Source organism: Ammospiza caudacuta, chromosome 2, assembly GCF_027887145.1.
Source record: "Ammospiza caudacuta isolate bAmmCau1 chromosome 2, bAmmCau1.pri, whole genome shotgun sequence".
In the NCBI taxonomy this organism is placed as follows: domain Eukaryota; kingdom Metazoa; phylum Chordata; class Aves; order Passeriformes; family Passerellidae; genus Ammospiza; species Ammospiza caudacuta.
The window spans coordinates 94,356,563-94,375,573 of NC_080594.1; the positions used below are offsets into that span (position 1 = coordinate 94,356,563).

Sequence of the window (19,011 nt, forward strand, 5' to 3'; positions counted from 1 at the left end):
GGTTGTCCCAGGGGTTCCTAGAGTGGCACTGCCAAGCCATCAGGCAGCTTGGGATGCAGCTCAGGCTGCAGCTGCATGCAGATGTTGACTACTGCACTCTCCACATCCAAATTTGGATGTCCTGAATATTGCTTCCATGTGAATACCTAAGTCAAAGGACAGGTTCTCTGTCTCTGCCCCTTTGGGCAGGAGCCTGGATTCACAAGAATGCAAAAATTTGTCAAAAAGCTACAGGAATTTCTGTCTTGACCTGAATCTCCATCTTAATCTGATGGACACAACTGTTTAAGCACTGAGAGTTTTTGCTGAGATTTGAATAATAAGACCCAAATGGAAAAATACTGCAAATTTCCTGTGTTAGCTCTCTATAATATCAAGACGTACTCATAACCAAGGAACTCAGGTGCAAGTGAAGAAGCCCAAAAGCCAAAAGATATCAAAGTTGAGTTGTGAGCATGTGCAAAATCACAGCTCCTGTGTCCTGCCCATTCCTGTCCCAGGTGAAACACACCCCCTGCTCCAGTCACCACAGGGCATCCCAAAAGGTGGGAGATGCTTTTGAGCAGACCCTCATCTGGTGAAGATCCCAGCTCTGCCCAGCTCTACAGCAGAATTTCCCTGATGAGTTTCCTTGGATCAAGCTGGGACTTTTCACTGAGGGAAAAGCCTGCCCTTCCAGTGTTCAGCCATGATACCACGACAAAATCCTTCCTCCTGCAGTCAGGATAAACTTGGCAAACAAGATAAACTTGAGATGGAGCTAAACCCAAATGATTCTCTAGCATCAGTTTTACTTAATCTTGAAGTAATTTTAGTTGGCAGCTGACTTATGTAGCCTGATGCTAAAATTCTTCTCAACTGTATTTTTATCTGCTTCTGAAGCATGCAAAGCAGTAAAATAACATCTTACTTATTTTTTTCTGGAGTAATAGATGAAAAAATAGCACAGTATCACATCTCAAAATCATAGTCAAAATCTTTTTTGCTTTTATTCGATTTAATGCTTAATATCTGGTAAAATCCAATAAATAATTTTCAGTCTAGGACAATTAGATGTTATGCTCAATAATAAAATGTTCAGAGAGGATGTAAAAATAATATCTTACTATTTAACTTCAATGACAAAGCAGATCTCAGTTTTAGACAGCTGAGAAATTTTCAGCCATGAAAGATAAATGAACATATCCTGCCCTTTCATAAACACACATCTATCATTGAAACCAACAGAAGACACACACCCCCACACACACACAGGTATATGTGCCTGCCCTAGAGGGCAGAATTTGGCCTGGATCTTACAAAATGGCAGTTTGCAATTGACATTCATGTGTGTTTAATTTTTTAACAAACAAAACTGCAGAATGCTCATGTATTTTACATTTTCCAGATCCTGTTACTGCAACTTATATGAAACATTAGCATATAAAAAGTCATCACTGTACAACCACTTTTTTTTGTCCAAAAGTCAAGTGTCAGAACGATAAAAAACAGCTAATTAATTAAAACCAGATTTATTGTTAATGTGCTGATGCTTGCATTAGCTGTCTTCTGGTTTAAGCACAAGGAATCTATTAAAACATAAAAGGCAAAAGTGGCTCAGAAAAAGACAAACTCTCCAACAACACACTTGTAGCTTTACTAACACTTATCTGACACTACAGTTAATTGAAAACCAATGTAAACACCATGAGGTACAGATACCACTGGACATTCCTCACAACTGTGCAAACTGTGGGCCTCATCCTGCAAACACCACTGGCTCCAGAGCTTCATCCCAGGGCTGATCCCACTGAGTTCATCTGCAACACCCTGCAGCAGCCCCCACCCCTGCCATTTGCAGGAAGGGGTCCTGTGGACTCTCATGTCATGCACCAAATACACGTAAAGTGCCTCAGATTTCAAACTGATGCAAATTTAAATTTCATTTCTTTAGACTCAAGAAGCTGACATAGCTTCTCTAAAGTCTTATATAAATACTCCCTCAAAATTGTTAGAGGGTCTTGTGTTTCAAGGTAAATCTAATAAAATATTTTAACTGCTTTTAAATTAGGCAAAGAGTGCTTGAGCTGCTTTTTGCAAAAAAGTAACAATACTCCTTTGCTGTAAGATATTTTACATATCTCCAGTCACTCTTCCCTTTATTTTACAGAAAGCAAGAGGCAGAGCTATTATTTTGTTGATGCAATTGCCTGTGGAGTTCTGAAACAGCCCAATGGATTTTTGTGATGATGCTGAATCTGAAATTCATTCCTTTTCCCCCAGACTGTTTTATTCTGTTTCTTCAGTCTTTTCAGAACTAGCTCCAGCTGAATTATCTGCCTCATACTTTTTATCAAGAGCATCTTCAAAGGGTTTCTCACTGCAGTCATAGGTTTTACTTGTAGGTCCCATATGTGTTCGGATGCGAGCTCCTGGCTGGTACAACTGCATGGCTGGACGATCCTAGAAGGAAGGAGACAATGGTTAATGCTCTGAGAAACCCAGGTGGGACGCATATGTGGAATTTTAAAGTTTTGAATCTTTATGAAGAAAGTAGATTTTGTGTTAAGTTACTTTACATTTTATAAGAACCAGGAAAAAAATGGCATGTAATGAAAATTGACTGGGTATTCAGCATCTAGTATTCAGTATGTGTGGTTTATAACACTATTCTTGGGAGCCAAACGTTTTGAAAAAATGAAAAATGCTGCAAAAATTAAAGATCCTATGATACATTTGACATAAACAAGGAGAAATACTGCAGACAATTATCAAACATGTTATTTACAGGGAAAACAAAAGAAATGTTGCTACCTTCACTAACATCAGCTGAGAAGAACAATAGCCTGTGCACTTGCAACTCTGCAGATGAAATGTCACACATTACATACAAGCATAAAAATCCAAGACAGACCAGAGAACAGCTCAGCAGGTAGCAGCTAGAAAATTATCCTCAACTGATCATCAATCATTACCCAATCCTTACCAGAATTTAAACATGCAATGCACATTTGAATTATACACATCAGAATGAAATGGCACCGTTTTTGCTCCACTTCATCTTGCCTTCCATCCTGAGTATGAGAGCAGGGGAATTTATGTACTGATAATAAACAAAGTAAGTACAATTTGTGCATGTGCAGGCTCTGTGAGTGACCCAATCATAAACATGCTCTGATTCTGAGAAAATGGAAGAAGGAACCAGTTTACATGGAAAAGACGCCTCAAACCTGAAAATGGTGATGCTATTCCGAGCACTCTTTATTTTTGAAATTTAATTAGTAAAACACACCAGTTAGAAACTCTGCCTAAGAAGTCTTTTCCTGGTAAGAAAAGGGTTTTTTACTTTCACATAATGTTATGAAGCAACCGAAAGCTCACCAATACCCAAGCAGTCTTGCATTAAGTTCAGTAAACAGCCAGCAGCCTACTTAAAGACAGCGGCAGAGCACTGAAACTGTCCTACATCAAACTATACCAATTTTCAATTGCCTTCATCATGAAATAAGTAATATAATAAGTAATAATAAGTAACTTTTAAGTAATGATTGATTTTTGTTCTTTCATTCTTTTTTCTTATTCCCAATATGCATTTCCCCTTTTCTTTTCTTTTACTTTCCTCATTTTTGATCCACCTGGCTTTTTTTTAGCCACTTTTTTTCTCCTTCTCTTTAGACCATATGTCAAGATTCACTATGGAGCCTTATGACAAGTTAGTGCTCTGCAGTGTGGTATGAAATGCATAACACACCTTTCTAGATCCCAAACAGCTGCATAAAAGTAGATCCCCCAGCAGTGCCCTTTAGAAAGTTTAAGATAAAGGGTCCAAATGACTTTTCCTACCACAGCCTCTCTAGCCCGTGGTTTGTATAAAAGCTATCACATTACTTACACTGGAAATTCCTCATTTTCTAATTAATTCCTATGAACTTCAGAAAGTAGTTCCATCTCTGACTAAAAATTTGTGTTGGCATTGTCAATGCCATACCTAAGTTGTAAAACCGAGCCCCTAATCACCTGTGTGATAAATACTCTAAGGAAAAAAAATCACCACACTGCAACATACCTTACTGATGGTGCTTATTTTTTTAGGGAAAAAAATCCAGTATTTTAGTCCTAAGTGTGGACTAATCCAGGGACTCAACAAGGTGCCAGAAGTGTGATGCAAAGAAATAAAAAGCAGGCAGCTTCTTAACACTTGTCAAAAGGCCCCCAGCACCCACCATCCAGTTCCAAGGCTGGAGATTATTTTGACAGATTTCAAGAAGAGCATGGCAAGAATGAGAAAAGAAACAAAACTCCCATATTCCCGTTTCTGAACTTGTAGGGGGATAGAACATAAATAAATAAAGATAGGATAGAAAGTAATCTTACCCCCTAAAGAGTCACAGCTGAGCCAATTATTAAGGCTTACGAGCAGGCCTGCCGTTAACAGGCCACAGCTGTAGCCAATCAGAAGAGTGTTATAAAAGAGTGGGTTGGTTGGCTGAGGGGAACTGGAGTCAGTTGGCTGCTGTGGGGATAAGGAAGAGTCAGTGCCTGGAGGAGTGGCCTACAGGAAACATCAAGGAGGTACGAAGCTCTAGCAATATGGAACCCTTGCAATGTAATAACAATAGAACACTTGCATTATAATAGCAACATGAACTAGCTATTTTTCTGACTATTCTACAGAAAAATGTAGAGCTACTGATGAGGAAATGGCTAATGTGTAAATGCAGATAAATCTTAGCAATCCTGCCCAGCTGATCTCTGCATAAAAAAAACCTCAGGGCACACCAGGCTTTCTGTGTTGGCACAAGATGACTTCCTTGACATGCACAGTGAGTCCACTTGAACTTGTTCCCCGCACACTCTATGCAGACTCACTCTGCATGTGACCAGTTTACTCTTGTCAGCCTTAGCCCACAGTACAGATCAGTCACTTGCTTTGAAAGAAGAGTTTCACATGCAGAATAAATTTCTATGCTAACAGTGTTTTGGTCATCTTTTGTGGAAAATCTAGGATCGAGAGAGAGAAAGGGGCTGACACGGAGAGCTGCATCCTGAAAAGACTCTGGCACATCTGTGAAATCAGCCAGCCTGAGAAAAACAATACCCGGATTTTTGGGGGATAATAGGGGACAGCTCTACACACTATGAGACAGGCTGTGCTCACACTGGTTTTGCATCTGCTCTTTCCCTGACAACAGCTATGGGGTTAAATTTATCCTGATGAAATGACAGCCTTTTCATACTGGCAGGTATGTAATACTGAAGAATCCATACATTCATGCTCTCTGAATTAGCTATTCATTTAAGTCCTTATTGTTGCTCTGCCAAGCAATGCCTGGCAAATCCATAATATAATTATTTTATGAGAGTAATGGAAGTATGTTTTTAAAAGACTAACATGCCACAGTTTTAAAATTTCATTACAGATCAGAAGTGTAACGATTTTTAATATACTTATAAAATGTAAGGCTTCCAAGAATAGTATTCTTCAAATGACAGGGTTGAAATGAAGATAGAAAGTCTTCTATGTATTGTGAATATGAATGAGCCTGTAACCTTAAATTATTTTAACTGCTGTTGTCCTTTGACAACAACCCAGAAAGGAATCTGGGTTTTACTGAAAATGAGACAAAGAATTCTTTTGAAAAAGCATCTTTATGCTGAATTTGCAGAATTTAAAACCTGTGATCTTGAACCATATTAACTAATGAAATATTATCCTAAATGAATAAAAGAACCTTATTTCTTATGCGCTCCTTTTTGGATGCCATGTCATCACACTTGTCCTCTTTACCCAGTTTGTCTACTGCCTCCACAGTGAAGCTGTAGTTGTAGTTCCCTTTCTTTCCTCTGTCTTGGTTGTATCCTTTCCCCCATTTCAGCTCTTCTTCATTCCTTCTCATAAACTTGTCAAACTCATAGTGAGTTCTATGCTTTCTGCCATCATCCAATCGATACCTTTGTCTTTCAGGTTCTTTTTCTCGAAATCTTCTCTCCAAATCTCTTTGCTCTTTGTCACTATCATTTTGTGACCTATGAGTATGTATGAAGAGAAAGAAAATCCAAGCAGTTAACAGTAAAAAGGAGCTACAGAAAGACAAAAGTCAAAGCCTTCCTTTGACTTCAGGAGTGTGTAGATAAATTATATATCAAGGTTGTTTTCTTCTCATTACAAAGGGTTAAATGCTGAATGTCTCTCCCATGTATGTCCACCCATGTATTTGGTTGATAATTGCAGACAAAGCTTTACCAAGCTTTTGTGCAACTGTTGTGGAAGGCCCATGCTTCACCTTCTATCCCTCTTTGAAATCCTATTAATAGCTCCCCAATACCCTTCATATAAACACATGCTGCACTATTAGCTCTTGTAGCCTGGCGTTGAGGTGAGTCAAGCATGGATGTATTCCCTTGAACAGGACCAGTCAGGATCTGAAGGAATTGTGAAGGTATCATGTATGAACTTGTAAATGTTATGTCTCTGCATAACAAAAATCATTTACTGATATCATAACTTTCAGAAGACATTTGTGAAAATAAATACTTCTGTTCCAGGCTTTTGTTTGTCATGTCTCCAAACAATCTAGCCTGCCTTTGCAATTTTATTTCAGCAAAGACCATTACCTTACCACAACATGATATGTAATTTCTGCTATTCTGTAAATTGTTTATAATATAAAGACTATTGGCAATATTTTGCTGCCTGTCTGATAAAATTCTCAGCTCTATTCACTTCATTGCTCCAGTTTAGCAAATGGGTATCTCTCATACGACCAGACTGCAAATAATGAAGAAAGATTACAAAATAGATTGAACTTCAAAAGGAACAAATACAGGCAGTTTCTTTTCATTACATATGTATAAATACTTAAAATTGAAACAGCAAGTTACTTTTGATAGTCTCTTCATATTTTGGGAAACTGCAGATAGAATCAGAGAGGAATGAGATTTTTCAATGGTGTGGTGGTCAAATAGTGATATGCTTCTCATTCACAATTATTTAAGACAAATAAAAGTGTATCTATATGTAAACTTTTCTTTTTCATATAACAGAAATGTGAAAATTGGTAGCATCTGTCAATGCCAACTTGGGCATTAGTGGGGCTGCCAAAAGAGGGTCCCCATCTCAGGAAGAGCTGAAAGTCAGAGCAGAACCTGAATGAGAGGCTAAGTTATTCAGCATTTCACAAGACTGAGCTTGTATCAGCATAACACATTCACCAAGTGGAAGCAACATCCCAGCTGTCACAGACACCTGAACCAACCACGGTTACACTGACCCTGTACCTGTAGCATGGATACATTTACATAAAATACATGTTAACTAAAGGGGTATGTGGCTGGAAATTGCTTTGCTTCATGTTTAATATGCTATTCCAGAAGCTAACTCCAAGTCCTAGCAAGGCTCAGGGCAAGACCTTCCAAAAAGCCAGAAAGACTCTCTCAATTTGTGGCTGCAGTATTGCCTGATACTTGTCTGTTCCGTTGTCTGTTACTGTTGGGGAGGAAGTGCTGTGTCTGAAGGCAGGCAGGGGACAGGGATACAAACTTCTGTTCCAAGAGTGGTCAAAGTAGATTCCTAAAATTCAATCACAGTGAACAGGCAGGCAAGAGTGGAAATGGCAGCGTAAGCAATTTCAGAGTATAGGCAGAAGACAAAGTTACACAGTCAGAGAAAGCAGAAATGAATAGAAGTAAAGGGAATGGAAGCACGCTTCTGTTTGATGCAGTTTCAAATTCACATTTGACCACGTAACTTATGCACCTACTGAGATTTTGATTTGTGGTATGAAGCTTTTGCTACCAAGCCTTTGACATGGTTTCAAACAGGCAATTCAGTCTCCTGCAGGTAGAGCTGGCAGTTATAGCTTATTACCAATTTCTGAGTCAGTGACAAAGTAGTTTTTAAATCTCAGTCCAGCTGAAATAGCTCATAGCTTGCTACCTACCCACTAAAAATCAAGATAAAATCAGCACTTGGAAACACAAGGTAATGCTTACTGTACCGGTGCAGCCAAACAGATTCTGTTTTACATGAGCAAAATCTACATGAATGTCTTATTAAACTTACAGGATCAATAGCAAACAATGTTACATGGCACCACCAAAAGTTTAATCCATAAAAAGCCAGGGAAGTAGTGGGGTCAGCATCCCTGAAGGTATTTAAAAGACATGTAGACATGGCACTTAAGGACACAGTTTATAACGGCAGTTTGGCAGTGCTGGGTTAACAGTTGGACTCAATGATCTTAAAGGTTCATTCCAACCTGAAAGATTCTATGAGCAGCAGACAACTGATTTGCCCCTGCAAGTGCTTCTGCTGAGCCTGTTCTGCTGCCTTTCTTGAAGACCATCAATAAAGAAGTTGCTGAATATTTTCAATTTCAGAGTTTCAGGACATGGAATTTTTCAGGAACATTCAGAACGTACATGTCTTTCTTCATTATTTATCTTGCATGTCTTATGGGTAGATCCTGCTTGCGATGGGACTCGTGCCAGAGGACAAGAAAGAGAACCAACTGCTGAAAACACTTGTAAGATGAGTAATTTCCAGGCTACAGCTGTAATAGAACAGAGCTATGCCTTTTGTTCTTACCATTGCAAATGTAACACAAAAGGCAGCAGGAGACAGAGACAGCCTACTGCATGTATCTATCATAAGGCTTTAATTCACACCTTCATGATTTTTGCCATTGTCCCACTCACCTAAACATTTATATGTTTATTGCAGCCAACCCACATGTGAAGGAGAAGTATGGCATTGTGGACAATTTAGTCTTCAACATGAGTAATGGAAGGAGAGCCTTACCTGAGCTCTTGATGGGGAACAGGTGAAATAACAATAAAAATGACTTGAATGACTTGAGATTTCATGCAGAAATCCTTCCAATCGGGGATTTCATAGCATTTCACCAATAACAAATTGCATCCACTAGTACTACCACCAGGTCAGTAAACTGTTACAAAACACCTTTTACCAAAACAATAGGAAGAGATTTGTTCACACACAGAATGAAATTGGTTCTTTGGTGACAGAACATCTTGTCAGTGTACCACTTATATTTAAGCCTTGTGATGAAAGCATTTAAGATCTAAATTAAAGACTAAAAGGTAAATATTACTTACTTTTCCTTGATTTCTTTTAGTGAACTCTCCAAAGATTTGGATTTTATACTCCCAGATCCAGGTGATTTATCCCATTTATTTTCCTCAATGTCAGCTTCTTCACCTTTGTGCTTTTCACTGGCCAGTTCATCTCCTTTTTCAGGCTTCTTGAGAAGCTAAGAGATATTTGTTTATATTGTGGTGCAAAATTATTCTCCTCTATTGTACAGGCATTTTAATAAGTACTAAATATATCAGTAACTTGCTAAGATTGGAGATACCTTATTTACATGCTAGGAATATATTTTACAAAGCATGAAATTTAAGGTTATTTTAAAAGGGTGGTTTACATTTGCTAAGGAGTGACAGTCATTATTAGGCATTCAACTGCACACTTTCAAATACATGGAGAATACTGGAGAAAGCACTTACCTATTCTTCTCAGAGCACTTACCTACTCTTCTCTCCTGAGTTATAAACATAAAGACATTATTATGGTCTATGGTTTCTTAGAAATCATGTAACAGAGCTCAATGTCATTGCCCATAAAATAAGAAGCAGAACCTCTACAATACTACAAAGAGAGCAGGATTAATACTTCACTCCTTGAAATATTATATAAAATGTCTGTCACATGAATTGAGATAGACAGGCATGTAGAAGTAGGTACTTAGTACATCCTGACACAAATACAGATGGGGAAAAACTTGAGATATTAGAAGAGAAGTCATTGCAGTTTCACCTTGAAGATTAGGATTTTCAAGAAGTCTGTTCCTTTCATAGCAACCCATACAGGGTTTCAGCAGAGTACAGTATTGCAGGCATAATCTTTATAGAAGGACCAACTGTCTCAAATTATTACCCTAATATCAATTCTAGGCAGAACACCTCAGCCTTTCTATTCCACCATTTTGTTTCTGAAATGAACACAGATTAATCTTCTCAAATATTTGAAACTTCTATAAGGTTTCTCTCAGATAATATTTTCCTTTACTTTGAGAGACAGAAATAGCTTTCAGATACAGATATGTAATGAATACTGGGGCTTTATGGACAAACATTTTTAGGTAATATATTTTAAGGATTAAGTCCCTTTTCCTGTGAACTTCTGGAGTATTTTTTTTAATGCCCAGATATGAAAAACATGTAATTCAGCTTCAGAATTTAGTATTTTTATTCTTTTAGGTGAAGAAAACTGTTCTCCAAGAACAAATGAGGAAAGATGCCAGTTCTGTGGCTTCTCACCACCACTACATTTGAGTCAAGCTCTTGCTGTATGCTACAAATTCTTATACCAAATTTCCTCTTCAAAACAGCCTATAAGGTCTTTCCAATAACAAAAAATGTGGTTCAGATGAACAGTTTTATCTATGTCATCTTGCAGAAATAAGATGGTTTTATATGGCCTGACTTCTTAGCTCAAGATACACCCTCCTAAGTGATGTCATTAAAATCTATTCAGATTGCTGAAAGGCAGTGCAACTTGAAATTAGCATACAATTAAAATACATCAGTTCTGACCATAAATGTGTCTCTGCATACATGGCCAAATGAAGATTTGCATGACAGAAAGTGTTAAAGCTATGTTTCACAGAAACACAAAATCACAGAATATTCTGAGTTAGAAGAGATCCACAAGGATCATGAAGTCCAACTCTGAAGTGAATGGCCCACAAAGGGATCAAACCCACAATAATCTTCTGACAGGCTGGCACAGAACAGTTTGGTTCTGTCAGGTAATGCTGGCATGGAATGCTGCAGAATTGTATGAAGATGTCTGAGTTAGCTGCCCTAACTGCATCAGTACACCATGGTAGGTAAGGCCATCAGTCACACTTTCAAACAACACTTTGTCAAAGCCCTATATTATTTTCCCTTCCAGTCAAAACTGGCTTGGTGTTTCCACGCTGTGCTGTTGTACACTAAATAAACATTGAGATACCAAAGAACTTCTGGATAACTTCAAAAGAAGAATAATTTTTTTCATTGATCTCAGTTACCTTGATCCTTATTTCTTTTTCAGAAATCTTCTTTTGCTTCTCCACTTCTTTTCTTTTACGTCTTTCCTCTTCTCTGCGCTTCCTTTTCTCTTCCTCCCGCAAACGCTTCTTCTCCAATTCTCTCCGCCTCCGTTCTTCTCTTTTCTCTTCTCGAATTCTCTGAAGAGTTCAATAATGATTAATTGTAAATTGTCCAACAGAAAACCATATGAAACATAAATGTGGAACTTCAGGCAAAAGTCTGAACGTACCTGCTTTTCTAATTTTCTATTTTTAATATATTCCAAAAGGGGTGTTGTTCTTCTAGCTAAAACACAAAAAATTTGTGATATAGTGTTCAACTCCTAAAATGTACTCATTTTTTTACTTTAGTATTAACCCCCTTTTTCTAGCTTTATCTGAAAGGGAGCTGTCATTGATAAACCTATCTGTTTCCTGTATTTTTGAAAGCATTCCCATCATTCTGCTTTAGAAATACTTAATTGCTTTTTTATTGTTAGCATTAGAAGCAACAGGAATATGCTGCACGATTATTTGATATTTAATTAAATATCATATCCTTTCAGTTCAAGAGAATGGCTTTTCTCTCTTGCTCACTGAATGGTTATTTCACGAAAAAAAGAAAGAAATGTGTTCAGAATCTATTCCTACTTTTTACTTTTGTACCTCAAAACCTAGCTATATTGTTGTTCATATACAGCCCACATTACTGTAATCTCACATAGTCCTTTGCAATCCCAGTTTTCAAAGTACATCATGAAGGAAACATTTTCAGTCTCATGTAACATTTTCATTTATCTGACATTTAGTATTCACCTTTCCATGAGAAAACAGGAGGAATAACAGATAAGCAGTTTGTCATAGGTTACATAGCAAAGTATTAGCAGATCCAATAAAACTCTGGCTTCCAAAATTGCTAATAAAAGATCTCATCTACTGGATCACACAGCCATTCTTTTATTACAGAGCTGTCTCCACGCTCTGAAATCAAGTCACCTGCCTGAACCATCCCCAAATTCTATAGAAACTTGAAGAAAAAAATTCTTTATCATGTTCCTTATCAAATTCTTTATTCATGACTGTCAGTACTGAATTCAGACTTCAATTCAGCCTGTACTTACAGCTGTGAGTAGTTACAACAAATTTTGTCAGTTTTAGATACCCCAGAATAGAAAATGTTTACTACTAGAAATTGCTCTACAGTTACATAGTGGATTCTCCCTCAAACCACAGAAAAACATTCCCTATTGAAATGCATGACAAAATTTGAAAGAAAAGAAAGAAAAAAATGAATTAGAATAAGTCTTCAACAAATTTGAAATGACATGGCCAAAATCTAGAAACAATTAATATCCCAAAGACATTTAAATGTTTTTGCATTGAAAATTGGATTATGCTGGGGACAACCCATTCATTAATAACAAAATTTTGTCACACAGTTATGAACGGGAAGGCTGGTAGGATTCACTGTTTCTTTTTAACAAATATCAATGGCAGGAATCAACAACCAATAAAGATTGTTGAATTGATATTTTCCTTCTTCTATTCCTAGATTTTCCATGCCTCCCCATCCTCCACACCTGTCTAGCATTTTTGATAAGTTTTAGAGCAGCCTCCCAGTCCCTCAGATCTGAGTTGATTCCTCTCTCTCCTGCTCCTTAAGTTCCCCTGCCTGAGCAGTGGCTGCCTCTGGGTACCTTTACATGCTGAAAGAGATCACAAATTGTAACTGGAAGGTCTGGGGAAAGGATAAGCTGCACTGAGGATTCAGAACTTGACCCTAGTCATGACTAAGACTGTAGTGCAAGAGGTTTAATGGGAAATTATAACTTGAGGTTCAAGGGAGAGAAGCAGTGTGATGAGTACTACCAAAAGAGGAAGGGGAAAAAATGTTTATCAAACTTGAATCTTACCCAACTTATTTTTGGGCCTTACTGCAAATACAAACCTAAGAGCATTTTCTTAAAATGTCTAAGAATCTTTAAAAGAAAATAAATTACTAAATGAAGAGCTGTGTCAGCAAAACTTTTTGTCTTGCTGTCTAAAACCAGAAAAACTGCTTATCTTCATCTTGCTACAGAGAAAATCTCTCTCTTTCATATCTCTCTGTTACATAGAAACTGATTAGCCAATGCATCTGGCATGATGCATAAAGCATGTTGGTTTGCAGTAAATTTATGTGGAGAAATTCTGAGCATGTGAGGCTCAATTCTGCCACCAAAGTCTTGAGCACATCCTTCATGGACATCAGTAGGAGTAACACCTTTGAAACTGGACACACAGCTAAACCCTTACATAAATTTGCTATAAACATGGTAACTGCTGAAAAAACTCTTTGATTTTGTATTGATAGCAATGGCCACAGCTTTGAATGGCAGGAAAAATAAACTAGTTTGATTTCCTCTGATTTAACAGAAATGAAACATTAAAAGTCTTAAAGCTGCCTTCAGTTAATATTGTTACTCAGAAATCTCTCTCAAGATTAATCATCTTCCCTGATAGAATATTTTTAAGTTAATAAATCTTCTTGAAACCATAAACTTTTTGCAAAATGCAAACTTATTAAAAACTTTTTACTGCCTTTACTCTGCTGTCAACCAGAGAACCATGGAGAATTTGGGGTAAATAAAAATTATTGGGTGACTTCCCTATTTAAAACAGCAACAAACAAGTTTTATTGATAACAGAGTTATCTAAATGTCCATTTCCATTTCATCTAAATTATTAGAGTTCCAAATCTCTCCAGTTAACTCTCAAACAGCAGTAACAAGTGACAGGAAAGGGGAAATAGCCTCAAGATGTAACTGAGCAGGTTTATACTGGATACTAAGAAAAATTTATTCACAGAAGACTGTCAAGCACTGGAACAGGCTGCCCAGGGAAATGGAGTTGCTGTCCCTGGAGGTACTTAAAAGATGTGCAGTTGTGGCATTTGGGGGCATGGTTTAGTGGTGGACTTGGCACTGTTGAGTTAATGGTTGTACTCGATGTTCTTGAACAGCAAGTTTCCAGCCTAAATCATTCTATGATTCTAATCAAAAGAGGTGGCCACTTTTTCACTGTAAAGAAATAACAGCAAAGGTCAATTTTGTTTTCTTACTCAATTGTCACATGTAGGGAAAGACTAACTGTTCTGCATGTTATCACTTGAAGAAACACCAAAATTCCATGCCATCCTGAAAACTGCATACTAGCACTGAAGATTTTAGCGCTCACCTTATTTAAAATTCCCCCCAGGACTGTGGAAGCCATGCTGCATGCACACAGAAAACAAGGTGTTGCCTTACTTTCAAAGCTTTTCCAGAATCTTGACCATGAGAACAGAGAGAGATTTCATGTTTCTTAATAAAAGCAGCTAATGTCAGGGATCAGTGGTTAAGAATTCAGCTATTTTGTATTGTTAAAATAAATCTTTTATCTACTAATACATCTGTAAGTATTCAGAATTACCAAGGGCCTATTTCTGAAGCCACAGCGTGTGCACACAAAAGTTGAAGTGAAACCAAATGATTTCATGCATAGAGACTTTAGGGTTTACTGCTACTACTTGCCTGGAAAACAAATATTTAACTGGTACTATAAATCTGTTACACTGAACAGGTCAGCTCTTGCAGGTAGTATAATAAAGATAAAAAATAAGATATTCAATATTCTCAGGAATAAGAAAAAATCAAGAAAACAGACCAATGAGTTCCCTTGTTTTGGCCTCAATCTCTCCCAAAAGAATCTCAGGATTGGCACAGATCTTGTCTTCATCAGCACAATAATTCTCTAAAAATTTCCTATATTCTGGATCTGTGAAGAAAAATTTTTGAATTGTATTAATACTTTGCAATACGTAACAGAAATTTTCCACTGTGATGTCAAGAAAAGATGCTTACCATCTTCAATGCTCCCAGCTTTGGCATCTTTCTTCTTCAGCTTCTTTTTTGAAATCTTCTGAAATGGAGCAAATTCAACCACTGCAGGATATTCCAAACCTTAAAAGAAATCAATCCTTAATTTTTTGAGGGGCAGAAACATTCCCTACCTTCAAATAAGATCTTCCAAACTTTTGAACACATGTTGGGAAGTCTTATGTGAAAACAAACATAAATGTTTCTGTAACTCACTCCTAAACTTCTAATGAAAAGTTACATGAAGAGGTATTCAAAATTTTTAAAAAAGATCTTTTATTTGGATATGCTGACAAGACTAAAAATGAGGACGAATACTGTTGCAAAATAATAAATTTTTGGCAATATTATTTACAGCTTCCTTTTAATTATTCACAGAAATTGGTTAGAAAAATCTATCACAAAATCTCAGTCTGACAAATGATTAAGTATTATTGGGAAATCAATCTGCAACTGTTGAGTTGCTTTTCTAAGGCTTTGTTGCCTAAAAAATAAATAAATGCCAGGTAATATGCAATAAAACAACAAAGCATCTCCTTTCAGAACCACAACTGTAAAACTCAGCACACAGAATTGTGTGTAACTTCTCTGTTTATGATGGACTGTGCAACTCCTGCCTGTGTTTTTACTGGCAGGGATTCTTTGCTTTGGGTTGGCTTCTTCTGTGGGCTGGAGTCAGAACTGTGTGTGGGGTTTGAATTGCATTGGTTTCCACCTGTAGCAGGTTCAAGATTACACTTTGCTCAAGTCCAAGGAAAACTTGTCTTCAGTCTGCAAGAACATTTGTTAACCTTATTGAACCTGCTAATCCTTGTTTCAGTTTTAGCCTCAAAATGCAACGCTGCCTCAGGCCTCACCAGAGAGCACTTCTGATTAAACCTTGTGCTCTTTAATTGTACAAGCAATCATGTCAAACCAGCCAATTGTGTCCAAGCTTAGTTTTGCAGAGTATTCTGGCTTCAGTCCAGGACAATACTGAAAAATGTGCTGAATTTAGGCAAAGTCTTAGCAGAGTCATTAAAAAAACTTCTTTCTAGTTTTAAATTTTAAACCACTCAGAATTTTAAATCTGGGAAATGCACACTGCTAGGAATGTTTTGTTCTTCATCTCTACAAAAACCATTTAAATCTGAGGGATATTAGAAAGAAATAAAACATCACAGGTAGGAAATGCTGAAGAGGAATTAATTGGTTTGACAGCTTCTTTAGAGATCAGTTTCTAGTAAGAGTGGGCAGGGCTACTTTTCACAGGATCTCTGCAACACTGAGTATACAGAATAGAAAAATGTTTGTACAAGAGAGCCACAAATCTATGTCTATTTTACATAACCTATGCAACTTTTTACAGAAGGTATGCCTGAATGAGGCAAGGAACTGCTAAAGTTCTGCTAAACCCCTTCTTATTGATGGCAGTTTCATACTCCTGTAGACAATCTGGATTTATCAACATTACAGACTTTTTTTTTACTGTTGGGCAAACATTTGCAGACTGAACATTTTAAAACTGGCAATCAATTTTGCCATTCATGTTCTCAGAACTCAACTCAAGATGTCTGCAAAGGCCCTAAAAATTCAACCTCTACATGTCTTAAAAGTGAGCAACCAAAATGTTGAAGGTTTCTTCTTGCTTTTTCCAAACAGAAGTAAGTGGCAGAACTTTAGCTCAGAAATGCTGAAGATGTAAAAATCTGAGCTCACAATGTGTTCAGTTACTATTGTAATGAATTGTGAGGTTTGCATAAGGCAATTTTCTTAATATGGTCTAGACAGTGCATTGCCTAAAGTATAAGAATGCGCATAAAGCATGCACACCACATAGACAAGCAAAACTGCATGGACAAATATATTTTGCACTTTATTATATTTTAAGTGATAAATGTTAACATATTTTATGTAATTAACTGCTTAGTGATGAAATAATGGCATAACTAGGAAAAAGAAAGCAAATTGATGCTCTAAACTGTATATGTATACATACACATTTAATATCTTACAAACAGTCCAACCTTTATTATCAATGAAGACATAGCCATCAAAGCGATCTCTAAAAAGAAGGATGTCCTCAGGATTTCTAAAGTTAATGTATGCTCTTGAGTAGAGATGAGGATAAAGGCTGCAACAAGAAATTTTATTTTATGTTACTTATTATTCTTTTCAGGGCTAGGGAAAACATAAAACCAGAGGAATCACATCATAATTCTCATCTTCTCTGAGAAACTGCTACCTTAAGCAGTCTTTGCATTTACACATCTAATGATATATATATATATATATATATATATATATATATATATATATGACAAAAAGTAACAGGACATCAGAGTTCTGTATGCAACTGTGAAATTTATTTTGAACTGACACAAATATTTCCAGTTTATTTTGTCCCCCTAAATCACAGAGCATACATTTCCAACTGTGCAGGATCAAAACTTTAATATTTCCCAATTTAAGAGACATGAATAACAGCAGTGCTTTTGGGGAACTTCTTGGGCATACTAAGAAGTCTTGTATCACTGAAAAGGAAAGGTTAAGTAAAAGACTGCAGTGAAGTGGCAGCTTCCAGGCTGTCACTGTATTTAAATAGATTTCCACCTTTAAGAGAGAATAAAAAGCCTAATAGTTGGCAATATAATCCACTGAATTATACACAAATAAATAATCTCCATCAGACATCCATGTGTTATCAATGGACATGCAATGTCTAGTTGTGACCAACAGTTGCTGTGAAAATCCAAAGCATAGCAAAAGAAACGGGTACTTGAAATAATTCTGAGTCTTCAAGAATTTATTGGCATAGATCCCACTCCATGGGTAAATGTTTAATGTGCCTGATAAAAACCTCATGGCTGGCACACCACAACCACGATGAAACATCAGCTAAGTTATTGTGACTCATGGCATGTGCATACTTTAAACTCCTGCAACTGCTAAATATGAGTCATTGTATTAAACTGACTTAATGATGACTACATATTACATCAAGTTTCTACGCAAGCCGATATCTTTAAAATACCTATAATTCTATAATTCCAATAGTTCATAATTCCATTGTCACCTATGGCCTGTCTTCAGACCAACTCGCCACTGGCACCAGGAGACAATAAACACACAGAGCTGCAATTGTATTTCAATCCCATAGCTCTTTCAAAATCAGATTTCACAATGAGTGAGAAAGAGCAAAAATATGGATTGGATCACAGGATCCATGCATGTGGCAGCTCAAAGCAACATTGCTCCCAAGTAATTTTTTTTCTTTTTAAAATATGCATCCGTATGGATTCCACTTACAGTGTTAGGAGGAGACCATAAAGAGCAGTGCTGTCAATCACCAATGGTTTTGTACACCCACCAATTTTGTGTTTGATCCTGTAGCCAGAAGAAATGTTAAAAAACCAAAACAACCTAGAGGGATTTTTTCATTTAGCTACTTTGTAAATACCAGCTATGAAGTGTTTCCACAGCTTGAAGAAGATGAACTATTTCCAAGGAAGAGAGGAAGAGCCATTTTATCCATATATAGCCAGTATATTTTGACATTCTAGGATAGGAACAGCATTGTGTGAATGTTAAGTGGGTAACTGCAAAAATGGTAAGTGGGTAACTGCTAGGGCATGCCAGGGCTGAGAGATGCTATAGCATGGCTGCAGAGTTATCACCATGATGCAAAGCAGATATAAAAAGACAGATTTCTTCTCATCAAATTTAAAGAAGACAAAATTTAACACTTTTCATAATTACACAGAGTTAAATGTACTTAAAAATGTGTAAGGAGGGAATTTTATTGTGGCAATCTATAGCTGTACTGGAAGCAATGTCTCTGTGCTGCCTAATGGCTACAACAGTAAAAGTGTCACTTAACTGGGGCTCCCATGAAGAAGAAAACTTCCTTCTCTGTCATATCAACAGCACTATTCTAATCTTTCATGTGCTTTGAGGTTTAAATTAAACAAGGCCTGACATTAGACTGATATGATTGTACCCTTGAAGTGCTAAACATTATTCAGATAAAAATCTTGAGGGAACATTATTTTCATTCCAGT

At 37.0% G+C, this 19,011-nt stretch overlaps 1 protein-coding gene across 1 annotated transcript in view; it reads right to left on the reverse strand.

Moving 5' to 3' along the window:
- Window positions 1–1,007: 1,007 nt before the first annotated feature.
- Window positions 1,008–19,011, reverse strand: part of UPF3A (UPF3A regulator of nonsense mediated mRNA decay) — a 28,519-nt gene continuing 10,515 nt past the window's right edge. The window contains exons 4-11 of the mRNA XM_058825607.1: window positions 16,978–17,084; window positions 14,957–15,055; window positions 14,760–14,870; window positions 11,327–11,382; window positions 11,076–11,234; window positions 9,097–9,251; window positions 5,712–6,006; window positions 1,008–2,442 (exon numbers count right to left, since the gene is read on the reverse strand). Coding sequence (XP_058681590.1) covers window positions 2,269–2,442; window positions 5,712–6,006; window positions 9,097–9,251; window positions 11,076–11,234; window positions 11,327–11,382; window positions 14,760–14,870; window positions 14,957–15,055; window positions 16,978–17,084 — 1,156 coding nt within the window. The 3' untranslated portion in view covers window positions 1,008–2,268. The remainder of the gene's footprint in view (window positions 2,443–5,711; window positions 6,007–9,096; window positions 9,252–11,075; window positions 11,235–11,326; window positions 11,383–14,759; window positions 14,871–14,956; window positions 15,056–16,977; window positions 17,085–19,011) is intronic.